General features: G+C 37.3%; 1 protein-coding gene across 2 annotated transcripts in view; it reads left to right on the forward strand.

Annotated features, from left to right (window-relative positions):
• PKL (chromatin remodeling factor CHD3 (PICKLE)) overlaps positions 1-15,417 on the forward strand; it is a 38,744-nt gene that overhangs the window by 7,208 nt on the left and 16,119 nt on the right. For both annotated transcript variants that reach the window (XM_059605659.2, XM_059605658.2), the window contains 17 exons: positions 400-549; positions 1,303-1,440; positions 1,541-1,695; positions 1,958-2,119; positions 3,943-4,190; positions 4,297-4,392; positions 4,482-4,618; positions 5,352-5,564; positions 5,650-5,757; positions 6,615-6,665; positions 6,777-6,876; positions 8,129-8,271; positions 8,356-8,459; positions 8,738-8,876; positions 9,008-9,177; positions 13,388-13,454; positions 13,548-13,670. In XM_059605659.2, the coding sequence (XP_059461642.2) occupies positions 403-549; positions 1,303-1,440; positions 1,541-1,695; positions 1,958-2,119; positions 3,943-4,190; positions 4,297-4,392; positions 4,482-4,618; positions 5,352-5,564; positions 5,650-5,757; positions 6,615-6,665; positions 6,777-6,876; positions 8,129-8,271; positions 8,356-8,459; positions 8,738-8,876; positions 9,008-9,177; positions 13,388-13,454; positions 13,548-13,670 (2,301 nt within the window). In that variant the 5' untranslated portion in view covers positions 400-402. The remainder of the gene's footprint in view (positions 1-399; positions 550-1,302; positions 1,441-1,540; positions 1,696-1,957; positions 2,120-3,942; positions 4,191-4,296; positions 4,393-4,481; positions 4,619-5,351; positions 5,565-5,649; positions 5,758-6,614; positions 6,666-6,776; positions 6,877-8,128; positions 8,272-8,355; positions 8,460-8,737; positions 8,877-9,007; positions 9,178-13,387; positions 13,455-13,547; positions 13,671-15,417) is intronic.

Genomic DNA, 15,417 nt, shown 5'->3' on the forward strand with positions numbered 1-15,417 from the left:
TGTTCAAAAGGGGAAAATAACCCTCTCACCAAGCTTATGGGCCGAAAGTCCTTCATCTCCACCGAAAAGAAAAAGATAAAAAAACCCTCAAAATACTTACAAAGTTGGTCTTATGTTTTGGTGAAGCGATTGGGAGTTGTTTCTCTCAATTACTGTGCGTATCTTGATTATGCATTATACATATTCAATTCTCCAAAAGGGGAAAATAGGGCAAATGAACTTAATTATCTGTATTTTAGGATCATAATATGTTCTTAGCATTATTATGAATTAATTGCAAGATGTTTTAGTGTTCACACTAGGTTGCACTCCTCTGCGTTTTATTAATGATAGGAAATTATTTATCAAAAAAAATGTTTTAGTGTTCACTTGTTAAGGGATTTTTGTTTTTTCTTCCAGAATATGAGTAGCTTGGTAGAGAGGCTTCGTGTTAGATCGGATCGGAAGCCAGTATATAACATTGATGAATCAGATGACGATGCCGATTTTTTGCCTGGAAAACCTGGGACAACTCAGGAAAAGTTTGAAAGGATAGTCAGGAGTGATGCGGTTTGTTTCTTTTACTTATTTTTCTACTGTTTTTTATTTTATTTTTTTTATTTGAATCTTCTGCCTTTGTTTCTTTTTCCTGTAATTCATTGTAATTTGTTTACTCATTCTGTCTCATAAGTACTTAAAAGAATTTTTTGTGTTCATGCTAAACGTAATTATAACCTATCATAATCAAGTATTTGTAAGAGGAAACAAAAAAGAAGAAGCCTAAATTGAGTTTTGGCTAATGATGGCTCTTTATTTGGATAAATTGGTTCAGATTTCTTGCAGAATGTGACTTGTTGACTTAAATATTATGCATTTTGGAAGGAGAATGTTATGCAGATGAAAAGCTGGACCCCTTTTAGTTTGTGGCCTCTGTAACCTGGCCGTTTAATGGACATTTGATGGAAAATATTTTACTTTTTGGAAGTTTCTCATGTTATTCTGTTGCATATCGTATGTTCTGGCTGTTTCTTTTGTTTAAAGGAGAATGTTATGGAGAGGTAAATTTGGACCCCTTTTAGTTGTGGCCTTTGTAACCTGGCCGCTTGATGGACATTTGGTGGATAATATTTTACTTTTTGGAAGTTTCTCATGTTATTCTGTTGCATATCGTATGTTCTGGCTGTTTATTTTGTTTTATATATAATAATTTTATTAAATCTGTTAGTCTAGTTCTTTCCTTTGCAAATGTTTCCCCTTTTATTTATTTATTTTTTCATTTATCAAATAATAATAATTTTTTTTATTCTTACTTTTTCCGAATAGAAAGATGATTCATGTCAAGCATGTGGAGAAAGTGGGAATCTTCTCTGCTGTGAAACATGTACTTATGCTTACCATCCCAAGTGTTTGCTTCCACCGCTGAAATCTCCTCTTCCTGGCAACTGGAGGTGCCCTGAATGTGTATGATTCCATATCTGGAACCGTTATTGTTTGTATCAAATGAAGTACAGAAGGTGTACATTTAGTGATAGCTGATAATGAAAATTTGATATCTTTGCAGGTTAGCCCTCTAAATGATATTGAGAAGATATTGGATTGTGAAATGCGCCCTACTGTTGCGGATGATAGTGATGCCTCTAAGTTGGGTTCAAAGCAAATTTTTGTAAAACAGTATCTTGTAAAGTGGAAGGGGCTATCTTATTTGCATTGCACATGGTAAGTTCATGGTTTGATGATTGTATCTTGTTTATGTTTCTAATTTTGGTCTACTCAACGATGCTTTTACCTATCAAAAAAAAAAAAAAAAAAATTTAATTTTGGAATGCTTTTCTTATGTTTTCTAGTTGTTCTCTGTGCTATTTGGAATGTATGTCTTGCTTAATTGCTAGTATGGCTCTGTGTTTAAACCTTAGTTCTTCCCTGGATATTTTGTTAGTTTGACGGTTTCCATTAACCTACTCTATGCTTTTTATTGCAGGGTGCCGGAGAAAGAGTTCCTAAAAGCTTTTAAGACGCATCCTCGTCTAAAGACTAAAGTAAACAATTTCCATCGTCAAATGGCATCAAGCAATAACTCTGATGAAGATTTTGTTGCCATTCGACCTGAATGGACTACTGTTGATCGGATTCTTGGTTGCAGGTTCAACAATCTTGAAGTTTTTTGTCATTAGAGAATATGATATGACTTGTGCTTCTGTTTTGTATTATGAATATAATGCTTTTGGAACTTGATTTTTCGAACTGAATTCACTGCACAAAGCTTCAATTAGTTTTAGAAGGTCTAAAAGCAAGTGTTGCCCCCCCACCCAAAAAAAAAAAAAAAGAAGCAATAATGAAAGTCTGTGTATGTTAAATCTTAGACATGAATTTTTAATTTGACTCTATTAAATTAAGAACTGGAATTTACTTGCTTATTCATTCAAAGCAATGTGTGGGTCTTATTTGCAGTTGAATATTAAACATAAAGTTATTCTTTAGTTTGCTTGATGCAAGTCTAATCCTCCCACTGGAATTTTCATTTTACCAACTTGATTAGTAATCAAAAGTTCTATTAGAAAGATTTACCAAATCCTATTGTTTTAGCTGTTGGTATGCTCACTTCCCTTGTCTAAGTACGCCAATTATCCCCGACTGTAGGTATATATCATGATTAGTTTAAATTTGTATATACATGCTTCCTTACATGGTTTTATTACTGCCATGGACTTCATGCAGCATATTGCATGGGCTCAGATTGCTGTGCCCATGATGCATAGACTTAATAAATTTTTAATTCACTTGTTCTTGCTCATGTATGATTGCAATTGTAACTTCCTCTCTGTATCTGTTTGTTTTTGTATATATATGTTTTAAAGTGTTTTTGGCATTCATAGTACTTTTCATCCAAAATGTTTTATGAATAACATCTCAAGTTTTACAATTGCATACAACTAATGAAGATATTTGAAGAAACTGATTAGCTTCGTGTATCCCTTTTTCAAGATGTGAATATGTTACGGTGGAAATATCACCAATAATATGTGCCTTTGTGTGCCAGGCCTTTTCAAGGTGGTGGCAAGTTTTTTTTGTTTCTCTCTTTTTATTTTTTATTTTTTTGACAAGTTTTCATGGTGAAAAAAGTGGTTGATGGTATGGGCTAGAGATGGGTTGTGCCCACATCTGCATTTTTGTTTAGGTTATAGGGATGATCAATAGCTCTTTTATTTGGTTCAGATTTACTCCATTTCCCCATTCCAGTCGGTGGTTTTTTCTATCTTTTCTTTACCTCATCACTCATGTTGTCCACCTATATGCCTCATTGATCTATGGATTTTTCCTCCTAATTAAGGCAATACATTTATAGACATTGGAGAGCCTAATCTGTAACACTGAGATGGAAGCTTCTTGTTGATGGGTAAGTCTGATGCATGACTTAATTAAATTTTAGAGTAATTATAATTAATAATGGTCTCAGGCTTTCTGTCCATAAGGCCTAGGACAGTACCTTTTCATTCTGAATTGTATGATTGGATCTTTGTCCTTGAACAATATGATATTGTTGTCTAGCTAAGTAATATGTAAATAACCACATTTTATGCTGGGGGTCTGGAGAGGCTATGGAGTTGGACTTGCATTTTCTACTGGATAGGCGAGTGGTTAGAAAGTTTCAGTTTTGTCTTGTGCATAGTTTGCCTGCTATGTGCACCTTCCTTACGCTTTCTATTGGCAAAAGCCTTTTGTTTCTTTTTTTCTCATAGCATAACGCAGCAGACTAGATCAAATCACTTGACATGTTCAATATGCAAAATAATGGGATGGAGTGTTTCAGTAACCATTGTAAACATTTATTTGTTAGTTCTGGCTGAGTTCTTGGTGAACTTATTATCAAATTGTTTATTTTATTTTATTTCTATCATTTTGATCTGTTTGAACATTGTAATGGAACTGATTGTTGGATGTGATATTTTTCGTTGAATGTTGCAGAGGTGATGATGATGAGAAGCAGTATTTTGTAAAGTGGAAAGAACTTCCTTATGATGAATGTTACTGGGAATTTGAATCGGATATTTCTGCATTTCAGCCAGAAATAGAGAGATTCAATAGAATGCAGTCTAGGAATACTAAACTGTCTTCTAGCAAGCAAAAGAGCAGCCTTAAAGATGCTATGGAATCAAGGAAGAAGCAGAAAGAATTTCAACAGTATGAACATAGTCCTGACTTTCTTTCTGGAGGTACATGATTTATTCTGTTATATAGCTCTGAAATATGGCTCACTTTTCTATATATTATTTGTTTCTATTATCATGAATTCTTAACTGCTTTTCGGTGTAAATGAAGGTACACTACATCCATATCAGCTTGAAGGGTTGAACTTCTTACGTTTCTCTTGGTCCAAACAAACTCATGTCATACTAGCTGATGAGATGGGGCTTGGTAAATCTTTGTCTTCTTCGTTGTTCCATTTTTTTTTCCTGTCTGTGCATCTTGATGGCTGGATATTGCAATCTCTTTTTTGATTGCAGGAAAAACTATACAGAGTATTGCTTTTTTGGCCTCTCTTTTTGAAGAGAACCTTAAACCGCATTTGGTGGTTGCTCCACTTTCAACACTGCGAAACTGGGAACGTGAATTTGCGACATGGGCTCCTCAAATGAATGTTGTACGTACATAAAATCTGTCAATGTTAGGGCTGAGTGAAATTGATACACCCCGTCTGACTCCGATGCGTACTGCCCAACTACGGTTGGTTAGCGACCGGCGGTAGGTCAGCATCGGTAGGTTAATTTGCAAACCAACAGAGGTTGGTTTTAGGGTATGGTATTCCTACCCGACTGATCTCCTAGATATAAATTCTTTTCCTTCTGCACAGCTGTGCCAATCCGCGGCCCTAACCTACACCTATTGCTCTCTTTCATCATTCCCACCTCCAAATTCCACCCCTCTCAGCCTCTAAGCCCTGTCCCACTTTCGAAGCCAGACTCCCATAAAAGTTCCACAAACTTAGAAGCCACACACAAGAAGTTGTGGGCCGGTTATTTTGGTGTGGATCAGTGGGTGTCAAATTTGTGGAGATTGTGTGGGGGATGGGTGTCAGCGGCGATTTTGATGTACCGTCGATAATCTTAGATGGAGTTGGGTGTGTGGCGATGATTTTGTTGTGGCCTAAGCCTGGCCAGACCGACCAGCAGAACTGAAACCGATCGACCTATGTTGTTTTGGCTTCATTGGATGATCATTTCAGGTTTGGTGGCCGGATTCTGTCTACCAACCCTGTTGGTTCAGCCGTTGAAATACTGGCAGCACCCGCCCCTGGGGTTGGTGCTGACCCATACTCAATGTATCATTGTCATTGACCGGTTAATATTGTTCTGAACAAACGTTTCTTACTGCAGGTCATGTATGTTGGTTCTGCCCAAGCTCGTGCTGTTATAAGGGAATATGAGTTTTACTTTCCCAAAAAACATAAGAAAATCAAGAAAAAAAAATCTGGTCAAGTTTTTAGTGAAAGCAAACAAGATAGGATAAAATTTGATGTCCTTCTGACATCATATGAGATGATTAACTTGGACTCAGCATCATTGAAACCAATAAAGTGGGAGGTCATGGTAACGTCCTGTGCTACTCATTGTCTACATTGCTAGTTGTCAATGTACGCTTTTTATTTTTTTAAATACTAATGCCTCTTTGTAGATTGTTGATGAAGGTCATCGTCTAAAAAATAAGGATTCGAAACTGTTTTCTTCAATGAAGCAGTATTTGAGTAGGCATCGTGTGCTTTTGACGGGAACTCCTCTTCAGGTTTATCGTCAGATTATGCCATTATTCTATAGATACTTCAGTATACTGCTATGCCTTTTCATAAATTTTTAAGATATCAATGAATTGGATAGTTTTCCTAGGTAGCCTTTTTCTATTTTTTATTCTTGTCTTGGATGAATGTATAATAAGTTTGCTCCATGTTGTTGTTGATATTTCAAAGTTACTAATATCGGAATAGATTTTGCCATTAAAAAGTGGTTTACATATGGCCTGTTCTTTAATTGATTGACAGAAAAAAAAAAAAAATCTGTTTGGTGTAATTACTTTGGGTGACTAATATTACGATGATACAACATGTTCCCACAACATATTTTGGAATGTTGCTTTCATGACATGGTTAGTACATTATTATATAGTTGCAAGTTTATGATCCTAGCTTGCTTCATTGACATGGTTACTACATTATTATGTGGTTGGGGGGTGAGAGGGGCATGGGTCTCCATTAAATTGTACAAGGAGCAATGACATCCTAGCACAAATGCATGCAATGTTTGTTGTTGTTATTATTATTACTATTATATTTTGAATTTTCACTTACCTTTGGAATTTGGATAAATCTTTTTTTCTTATAAATGTTGTCTTTCACTCATCTGGTTGCTTAATGCTATACTGTTCAAATTTTAGCTGTGTAGCTCAACAGTTTTGGCTTAATTTTGGTGATCTATTGAAAGTATGTGCAGTGCCATGTCTTTGGCATAAATATGATATTTAGTTGGTTCTTGATTAGTAGTGTTTAATTTCACATTGATATGCCTAGTTATGACTCAATAATTTGTTGCATGCTGCTTAGTTATTTGTACAAAGTTACTTATGAGACTCATCTGTTACATTTTCAGAATAATCTGGATGAACTTTTCATGCTTATGCACTTCCTTGATGCTGGGAAGGTTAGTACATGTCACGGCGTTGTTCACAATGGATGATGATGTTCATTTCCTCAAAAGTATGTTAATGAAATTGATTTATGGACATCATGACTGTTTTGTGATTTTCTGCAGTTTGGAAGTTTAGAGGAGTTCCAGGAAGAGTTTAAAGATATTAATCAAGAGGAGCAGATTTCAAGGCTTCATAAAATGTTGGCCCCGCATCTCCTCAGAAGTATATTTCTTAAACTCTTTGAACTGACAAAAATTGCAGTTGATTCATTTATTTGGATTGCCATCGTTGCTTTGCTATGTGTTTCATTATTAGGCGTATTAACTAAAGTTATAATTTATGTTACCTTTGTTTATGAGTCTTTAACTCAACTCAACTGAGCCTTAATCTAAATTAATTAGGGATGCAATATGAATCTTTATTCCAATTTATTGTGGTCAGCCACAGCTTATGACTATGAAAAAACTACGACTATGTTGTCCTCAGTATCTTCACTTTTTCACACAATTGGGTCCATGCCTTAGGGATTTTGGTAGGTTGATTACCAACAAACACTCATTCACATGTTATTAACTTGAACCCATTGTTGTTTGTTTGCTGCCTTTATCTTCTTTCATATTCTTTACTCATGATTTGCAAACTGCTTTTCAAGTTTTAGTTAGGATCGAAACTAGTTAGGCCCTTCATTGAACTTAAATAATGTGGACATTTTCTTATTTAAAAAAAAGGTTTTAGTGAGGATCGTTTGTGAAACTCTTTTCGTGTACAATTTAAAAATTCCAGCCACTCTTTAGATGTAGTTGAAAAAGAAGAAAATCCTTCTATTGTAAAATTTGAGCCTACCTGACAATGTTGTTAATGTAATTTTTTGTCATTTTTACTGTTACTTTTAACAAGAAGACATTGGGCTTTTTGATAAAACTTTTTAGAGGGTGCCTTTTGCTTTTTTGTTGTGATGTGACATAAAGGTGAAATTAGTTTTGAATGTTTTGTGTTTTGAATTGCTTGTTAATGCTTTTGCTTTTTTGCTAAAAAGCATTGAAAAACGAGTCTACTAAATTTACTAAAATTTTCCAGTCCTTGTCATACTGCAGACCGTTTCTTTTTCTTTTTTGACAATTATTTGTTATTTATTTCTTTTTAATTTTTCAAGTCTTTGATGTTTCCTATTGTCCTTGCCGTTGTTGTCTTTTAGTTTTCCTGAACTGTAATTTCCCTTTTAGGAGAAGGATGTTACCCTTAATCTTAGGACTTTATCCAGTTGATTTTCTTTTCTTTCTCTGGATCTTCCAAATCCTTGTAGAGAGCCCCCATTCCCATAGGTGTTGTTGAGAAAGTAGATATGTACTCCTCAGGTTTGTTAAAGCTAAAGTTCTTACAGTCAGAGAGGAGATTGATCTTTTGTTCATCTATAACCTTTTGAAATTATATTATTTGCTTAAGATGTGGGTGCATATGTTGGATGCTATTGCAGGAGTAAAGAAAGATGTCATGAAGGAACTACCTCCTAAAAAGGAACTTATTTTACGGGTTGAATTAAGTAACAAGCAGAAAGAATACTATAAAGCAATTCTGACACGTAACTATCAGATACTAACTCGACGTGGTGGTGCACAGGTAAGATTGCATGTTTCAATGAAGTAATGATTTTTCAGTTTAATCCTGACCTAACATATTATTGTGGTTGGGTAATTGTATCAGATTTCTCTAATCAACGTGGTTATGGAATTACGCAAGCTCTGTTGTCACGCTTATATGTTAGAAGGAGTTGAACCAGATATAGAAGATACAAAAGAATCGTTCAAGTAAATACATATTTCATATTCAATATTGCCATCCACATTGTCATTGAGGAAGGCTGGATTGTTTGCTAATCGATGCAGTGAATTTGTTCTGATTCTTCATGTTATACTTAGAACCTACGGACAAGTGTAGCTAGAGAGATACCTTTTAATGTTCTGCGCTTGTTTTGAAAGGAATCTTCTGTATTTTGATGAGTCAGATTATTTAGATTAATGCCTTTAGTAAGCTATAAACATGTTTCTCTGTTTTCTGCTTCAAATTTTCTTTTGCTATATGACAGACAGCTTGTGGAATCTTCGGGGAAGTTGCAATTGTTGGACAAAATGATGGTGAAGCTAAAAGAGCAAGGCCATAGAGTTCTTATATATTCACAATTTCAACACATGCTTGACTTGCTAGAAGATTACTGTGCTTACAAGGTCTGCAAAATTATTTTGCCTACAAGTTCGTGTGTGCATTTAGTTTGTGGGCTGAAGCAGTTAATGATATTTCAATAAATATACCTATATATTGATTTAATATTCTTTAATACTTTTTCTTTGGAAGTCAGAAATGGCAGTATGAGCGGATAGATGGCAAGGTTGGTGGAGCTGAAAGACAAATAAGAATAGACCGATTTAATGCCAAAAATTCCTCCAGATTTTGTTTTCTGCTTTCGACCAGAGCTGGGGGCTTGGGGATAAACCTTGCAACTGCTGACACGGTTTTCTTATATGATAGGTGAAAAGCTTACATTTTGACATTTGTTTCATTTTTCTTTTAAAATTATTTTAATTTTGATGGGAAATGTATTATTGGAATGATGTTACAAGTTGATGATCAATTTATAGATAATTTGGTATATGTGAAATGAGTTAACTCATTGATTGTTCGTGAGGGTTATAAATTCGTAGGCCTGGGAACCTAGAGTTCGGAAGACAATAAGTAGCAGTTTTGATGGATGACTGATCTAATAATTCTTCATGGATAGTGGATCTTTATATCGTGTGGAAGATGATCCCTCTCTGTCTTATGTGGTGTGTATGGAGTGAAAGAAATGCTAGATGTTTTGAGAACTCCTCTAGGTCTTTAGAGAAACTTATTCATTTCTTTTTTTTCACTCTGTACTCTTGGACGGCCGCCTGGCTAGCTCCGTTAGTGATTAGCTTTTCTGACTTCCTTTTTCATTTCTCTCCCTCTTAGGCGCTCTCTTGTTATACTTCCCGTGTATATGGGTTGCGCCCCTCTGCGCTCTTTTTATATCATCATTACTTATAAAAAAAAAAGTGGATCTTTATATCGTGTAATTTGATAATTGCATGGGAAGGAGTTGTGGACTCAGCATCATGATGATTGATACCTAAATGAAAGTAAAATAACAAGTTCCAGCCAGAATTGTGGAAGTGCAGGCAGACTAATACCAAATGACAGATCTTGTTTAAATAATTATCACTTTATGGCAGTGGTTAGATACTGGGAAGATAAACACATTAGAAGGACTATGTTTCTCACTTCTTATTGTTCTTCCACAGTGCGAGGGGCTGATTAAGATTTTTCAAGATTTTTTCTTGTTTGCTTCAATTTTTTTTTTTTTTTTTAAATTATCATTTATGCTTTTGGTATATGGCCACTACTTATTCTCTCCTCGGCACATGAAGGGGCATCACTGCATCTGCGCTGTGGTCTGACATCCGCGTTATCTTTGTTTTCATTTTTGATTGTCTGTGATGGATTATGCGAGTTATTTTTATGCTGTATGGGGCTATGATACTGGTAAGATGAGATGGAGACTCAGTGGTGGATATAGTGTTTAAGAGTACTCTTTCCAATCTCCCTACTTACTTTATGTCTCTCTTTCCTATTCCTGCTTCTGTGGCCAAGCGTATATAGAAGATTCAATGTGATTTTTTTTTATGGGGCGGGGTAAGTGAAGAGTTCAAGTATCATCTGGTCAGTTGGGCCAAAGTTTATTCCCCTATCTCTAATTGTGTCTTAGGGATTTGGAACTTGTGAATGTTCAAAGGAGCCTTGTTAGGGAAGTGGTTGTGGCGTTATGCGCATGGGAGGGAGGCCTGGTGGAGAATTGTTTTGGATGCTAAGTTTGGTTTTGAGTGGGGTGGGTGGCTCTCCATTGACACTTTTGGGCTGCATGGGTTGGGGCTATGGAAGTATATCAATAGGGGGTGATGGTTGGTTTCTAGCCACACCAGATTTGATCCTGGAGAAGAGTCTAAAATCAGATTTTGGGATGATGTGTGGTGTGGAGTTTCGACTCTCAAGGAGGTATTTCCGGGTTTATATAACATAGCTAGTGTGAAGGAAGCATCTATTGCACAGCTAACATGGATCTTTCGAGTGGATCCCTTTAGTGGAATGCTAGTTTTGGTCAATTGGTCCACGATTGGGAAGTGGAAGTGTTAGCCTCTTTCTATACTTTGTTGTATTCCCATAGAATGAGAAGGGAAGGGGAGGACAAGATTGGTGGGCTCCTTTGTGCAAAGGGAAATTCAAGGTTAGATCATTTTATAATATCCTTGCCTTTAAAGAGGCTAGCCGTTTCCCTTGGAAGAGTATTTGGCGTACAAAGGCTCCTTCAAGAGTAGCTTTCTTCGTTTGGACGGCAGTGCTAGGGAAGATTCTTACCATTGCCAATCTTAGAAAGAGATATCTCATTGTGATTAATAGATGTTGCTTGTGCAAATTGGATGGGGAGACTGTCTATCACCTTCTTCTTCATTGTGAGACTGCTTGTACACTATGGTATGCTATTTTCAGTCGTTTTGGGCTGTCATGGGTCATGCCTAGTAGTGTGGCAAATTTGGTTGCTTGGTGGTGGACGGGAGGTCGTTCCCGGAGTGCTGTGGTGTGGAAAATGGTTCCTCTCTGCCTCATGTGGTGTTTATGGTTGGAAAGAAATGCTAGATGTTTTGAGTGGATTCCTTTAGTGGAATGCTAGTTTCGGTCAATTGGTCCACGATTGGGAAGTGGAAGTGTTAGCCTCTTTCTATACTTTGTTGTATTCCCATAGAATGAGAAGGGAAGGGGAGGACAAGATTTGGTGGGCTCCTTTGTGCAAAGGGAAATTCGAGGTTAGATCATTTTATAATATCCTTGCCTTTAAAGAAGCTAGCCGTTTCCCTTGGAAGAGTATTTGGCGTACAAAGGCTCCTTCAAGAGTAGCTTTCTTCGTTTGGACAGTGGTGCTAGAGAAGATTCTTACCATTGCCAATTTTAGAAAGAGATATCTCATTGTGATTAATAGATGTTGCTTGTGCAAATTGGATGGGGAGACTGTCTATCACCTTCTTCTTCATTGTGAGACTGCCTGTACACTATGGTATGCTATTTTCAGTCGTTTTGGGTTGTCATGGGTCATGCCTAGTAGTGTGGCAGATTTGGTTGCTTGGTGGTGGACGGGAGGTCGTTCCCGGAGTGCTATGGTGTGGAAAGTGGTTCCTCTCTGCCTCATGTGGTGTTTATGGTTGGAAAGAAATGCTAGATGTTTTGAGTGGATCCCTTTAGTGGAATGCTAGTTTCGGTCAATTGGTCCACGATTGGGAAGTGGAAGTGTTAGCCTCTTTCTATACTTTGTTGTATTTCCATAGAATGAGAAGGGAAGGGGAGGACAAGATTTGGTGGGCTCCTTTGTGCAAAGGGAAATTCGAGGTTAGATCATTTTATAATATCCTTGCCTTTAAAGAGGTTAGCCGTTTCCCTTGGAAGAGTATTTGGCGTACAAAGGCTCCTTCAATAGTAGCTTTCTTCGTTTGGACGGCAGTGCTAGGGAAGATTCTTACCATTGCCAATCTTAGAAAGAGATATCTCATTGTGATTAATAGATGTTGCTTGTGCAAATTGGATGGGGAGATTGTCTATCACCTTCTTCTTCATTGTGAGACTGCCTGTACACTATGGTATGTTATTTTCAGTCGTTTTGGGCTGTCATGGGTCATGCCTAGTAGTGTGGCAGATTTGGTTGCTTGGTGGTGGACGGGAGGTCGTTCCCGGAGTACTGTGGTGTGGAAAATGGTTCCTCTCTGCCTCATGTGGTGTTTATGGTTGGAAAGAAATGCTAGATGTTTTGAGGACTTTTGGAGATCCTTGGAGAAACTCATGACCTTTTTCTTCTTTACTCTTTTCACTTAGACAGCTGCTTGGCTTGCTCCATCAGTGATTAGTTTTTCTCATTTTCTTGTTCTTCACGCCCCTTTGTGCTTTTTGATATATGCAACATTACTTATCAAAAAAGAAAAAATTGCTCTGAATGCTCCTAGATGTGAAGAGTTCCTTGGGAAGAGGTGTGCCATAAGGTAGTGAATTTTGCATGGTCTGCACTCTGCATCACTACAGAAGGTTTCAATATTTGACCTCCTTATTACTAGGGGCACTTTTTCATTAACTGTAACTACTTGTGCAAAAGGATAGTGATGTGTAGATCATCCTGTATAGAAATGTCAATAGCTAGAGCTCTACTGTCTGGTCCTCTTCTTGCTTAATTTTATATTGGTTTTTGCCAGACAGTATCAGAGTCCCTTCTAGGTTGGCATGGTAGGTAGCAGTGACATGGAAGTGGGTTGGTTTTATCATGTCATGACATTGGATCTGTCTAATGCTATGGCCTGCATACATGCATTATTTAGATTTTAATAGTTTAGATTGCTTCTTTTTTCACAATGTTGATAGGAGATGGAGGTAGCTTTCCCTCTGACTTTATGACAGCAGCAGAATAAGGCATTGTCACTTTAGTGCATTAAATGATGCTGGTGACCCTTAGTGACTCTTTTTTCTTTAAGTTCATTAATCTTGGTACTGATAAAATGAATTTAGGCTTTTAGCTTCGCATTTTTATTTTTTTCAAAGGAAAAAGATGTGTTATATGTTCTAATGTGTGAGGTATAAATTTTTATTTTTAGCTAGTCTTTTATCATTCACTAAACATCTTGTCCTGCAGTGACTGGAATCCCCATGCTGATCTACAAGCTATGGCTAGAGCTCATCGACTTGGGCAAACTAACAAGGTTAAAGTTTGTTCTTCATCTTAATATGCAAATTGTTATTGCTGCCAGCACTTTTGGTTGCTTTAAAACTGGAGAGGGCCTTTGGTGCTGCAGGTGATGATTTTTAGGCTCATAACACGAGGAACCATTGAAGAAAGGATGATGCAAATGACTAAGAAGAAAATGGTGTTAGAGCATCTTGTTGTTGGGCGGCTAAAGGCTCAAAACATTAACCAGGTAAACAATATTCTTTTAGAAACTAATGGTTTTGTTAGTCTGGTGGCAGACTGGAATAATCTAAATTGCTGAATGTTGGTTGAACGTACTGGGAAGTAAACAAATTGAGTAGCTGCATCACACATATAACCATTATCATCAGACAATCTTATGTATACCTTATTCACTTCTCATCTACTTCGGTCCTGTCCTTGTATGTACTGGCCAGCATTGTATTATAATGTTTTGCTGATATTATGAGTTAGATCCTTGCTTTGTTTTCAACTCTTACAGAAACTGTTTTTTACTCATAAATTCTTTTATTTTGTTTTTTGTTTAACTTATTTGTTTAACTTATTTGTTTATAAAAGGAATCAAAGATAACAATTTCATTGGTTATTTCTTTGTTGGATTCTTTCCTTTTTCTTCTTCCTTTTAGTTTTTTAATTCTAGAGATTTTCCCATACCACGTGTATGTATATTGTCTTGTGTCGTTTGTTTTTCCCATACCACATGTACTCTTAGAAACATTATGGGAGGCTTTTAATTTTTAGTTGAGGACTTTTATGAGGTCAACCCACTCATGCAGGGAGGGCCTCTTCTGAGCCCACTAGTATCGCCCCAAACGGATGTTGTGCATGCTAGAAGTAATGGCCCTTTAGGCTTTTATGGCCCAGATCCAAACCCACTTTTAAGTGGAAATTGAAAGTGGATGCGGGAACCTCCTCGATAGCTAGGTGCGGGTTCAAGTTCGAGTACTCCACTGGCTAAGCTCACTGGTACTCGGATAGCACTGTCACATAATCCTGTTGCCTTTGATGCTCACTGTGGAGAAGATCAAAGATGGAGTCATAGGGTCTTGAGGGGTGATGATACAAAGAGCTCTTTGATTGGTGGTTCCTTTCAAGGGGGTTGTCTTTTGACACCCAGGCGCCAGTGTTGCTTGTAGGCGTCCCTAATTTGAGCACAAAACTCATCGGTATCAAGACTATTTTTTTTTTTTTTTTTTTTTTTTCAGATTTGCGGTTGGGTTTGGTTGGGTCTTTGAAAACGGTTGCTGGTTTAGTTAAATTCTGTGTCAATAACTTGCCTAGCGTTTCTCGTGTTGGAGTGGGCGCTTGACCTTGGGGGTGGGAGAAGAATCATGGTTATGGGTTTAACTATCAGGTCTTTCTTCTTCTCTTGAGAAGTATGAAGAGAGAGGGGGGGTGGGGGGGTGGGGGAGAGAGAGAGAGAGAGAGAGAGCAGGATTTAGTGGGGTCAAAGCAAGTTGAGGTAAGTGGATGCAAGGAAAACCCAAGGCATCGCACCTGCTGTACCAAATCAGTCTATTATTAACTGCTATGATCAGTCTCATCTCTGGTTTGCAAGATGATCAAACTAGTTGCTTTGAAGGCGAGGTGAGGTTCCTTCACATTCGGAACTGGGGGAGGAGCCAAGTAGTTGTGAGCTGTTGAATTTTCGTCTACTGCTGTGAATGAAGGGCCAGGTTCTTCCACGCCAGAATCTCAGAATGGGTGTTGCAGAAAGTCAAGGGTTTTCAGCAGTTTGTGGGTTTTCCTATGAGGGGTCTGAAGAAGCAAGCCACAACCAAAACGATTTGGTTAGATCCCCTAATTCTCTTTCTAAGTCAATGAATAGAGGGAATCGTGAATTAAAAAAATATTTTCCTGTTCTATCAATTACGACTTGAAGGGAGGCTATTCTAGCAGAGGCAGAGGTAAGATGAGTGGTTCTTCCTGTTTTTTATGAAGCCTAAAATTTTGTC

The sequence above is a fragment of the Corylus avellana genome, chromosome 9 (genome assembly GCF_965113065.1).
Source record: "Corylus avellana chromosome 9, dhCorAvel1.hap1.2, whole genome shotgun sequence".
Taxonomy (NCBI): domain Eukaryota; kingdom Viridiplantae; phylum Streptophyta; class Magnoliopsida; order Fagales; family Betulaceae; genus Corylus; species Corylus avellana.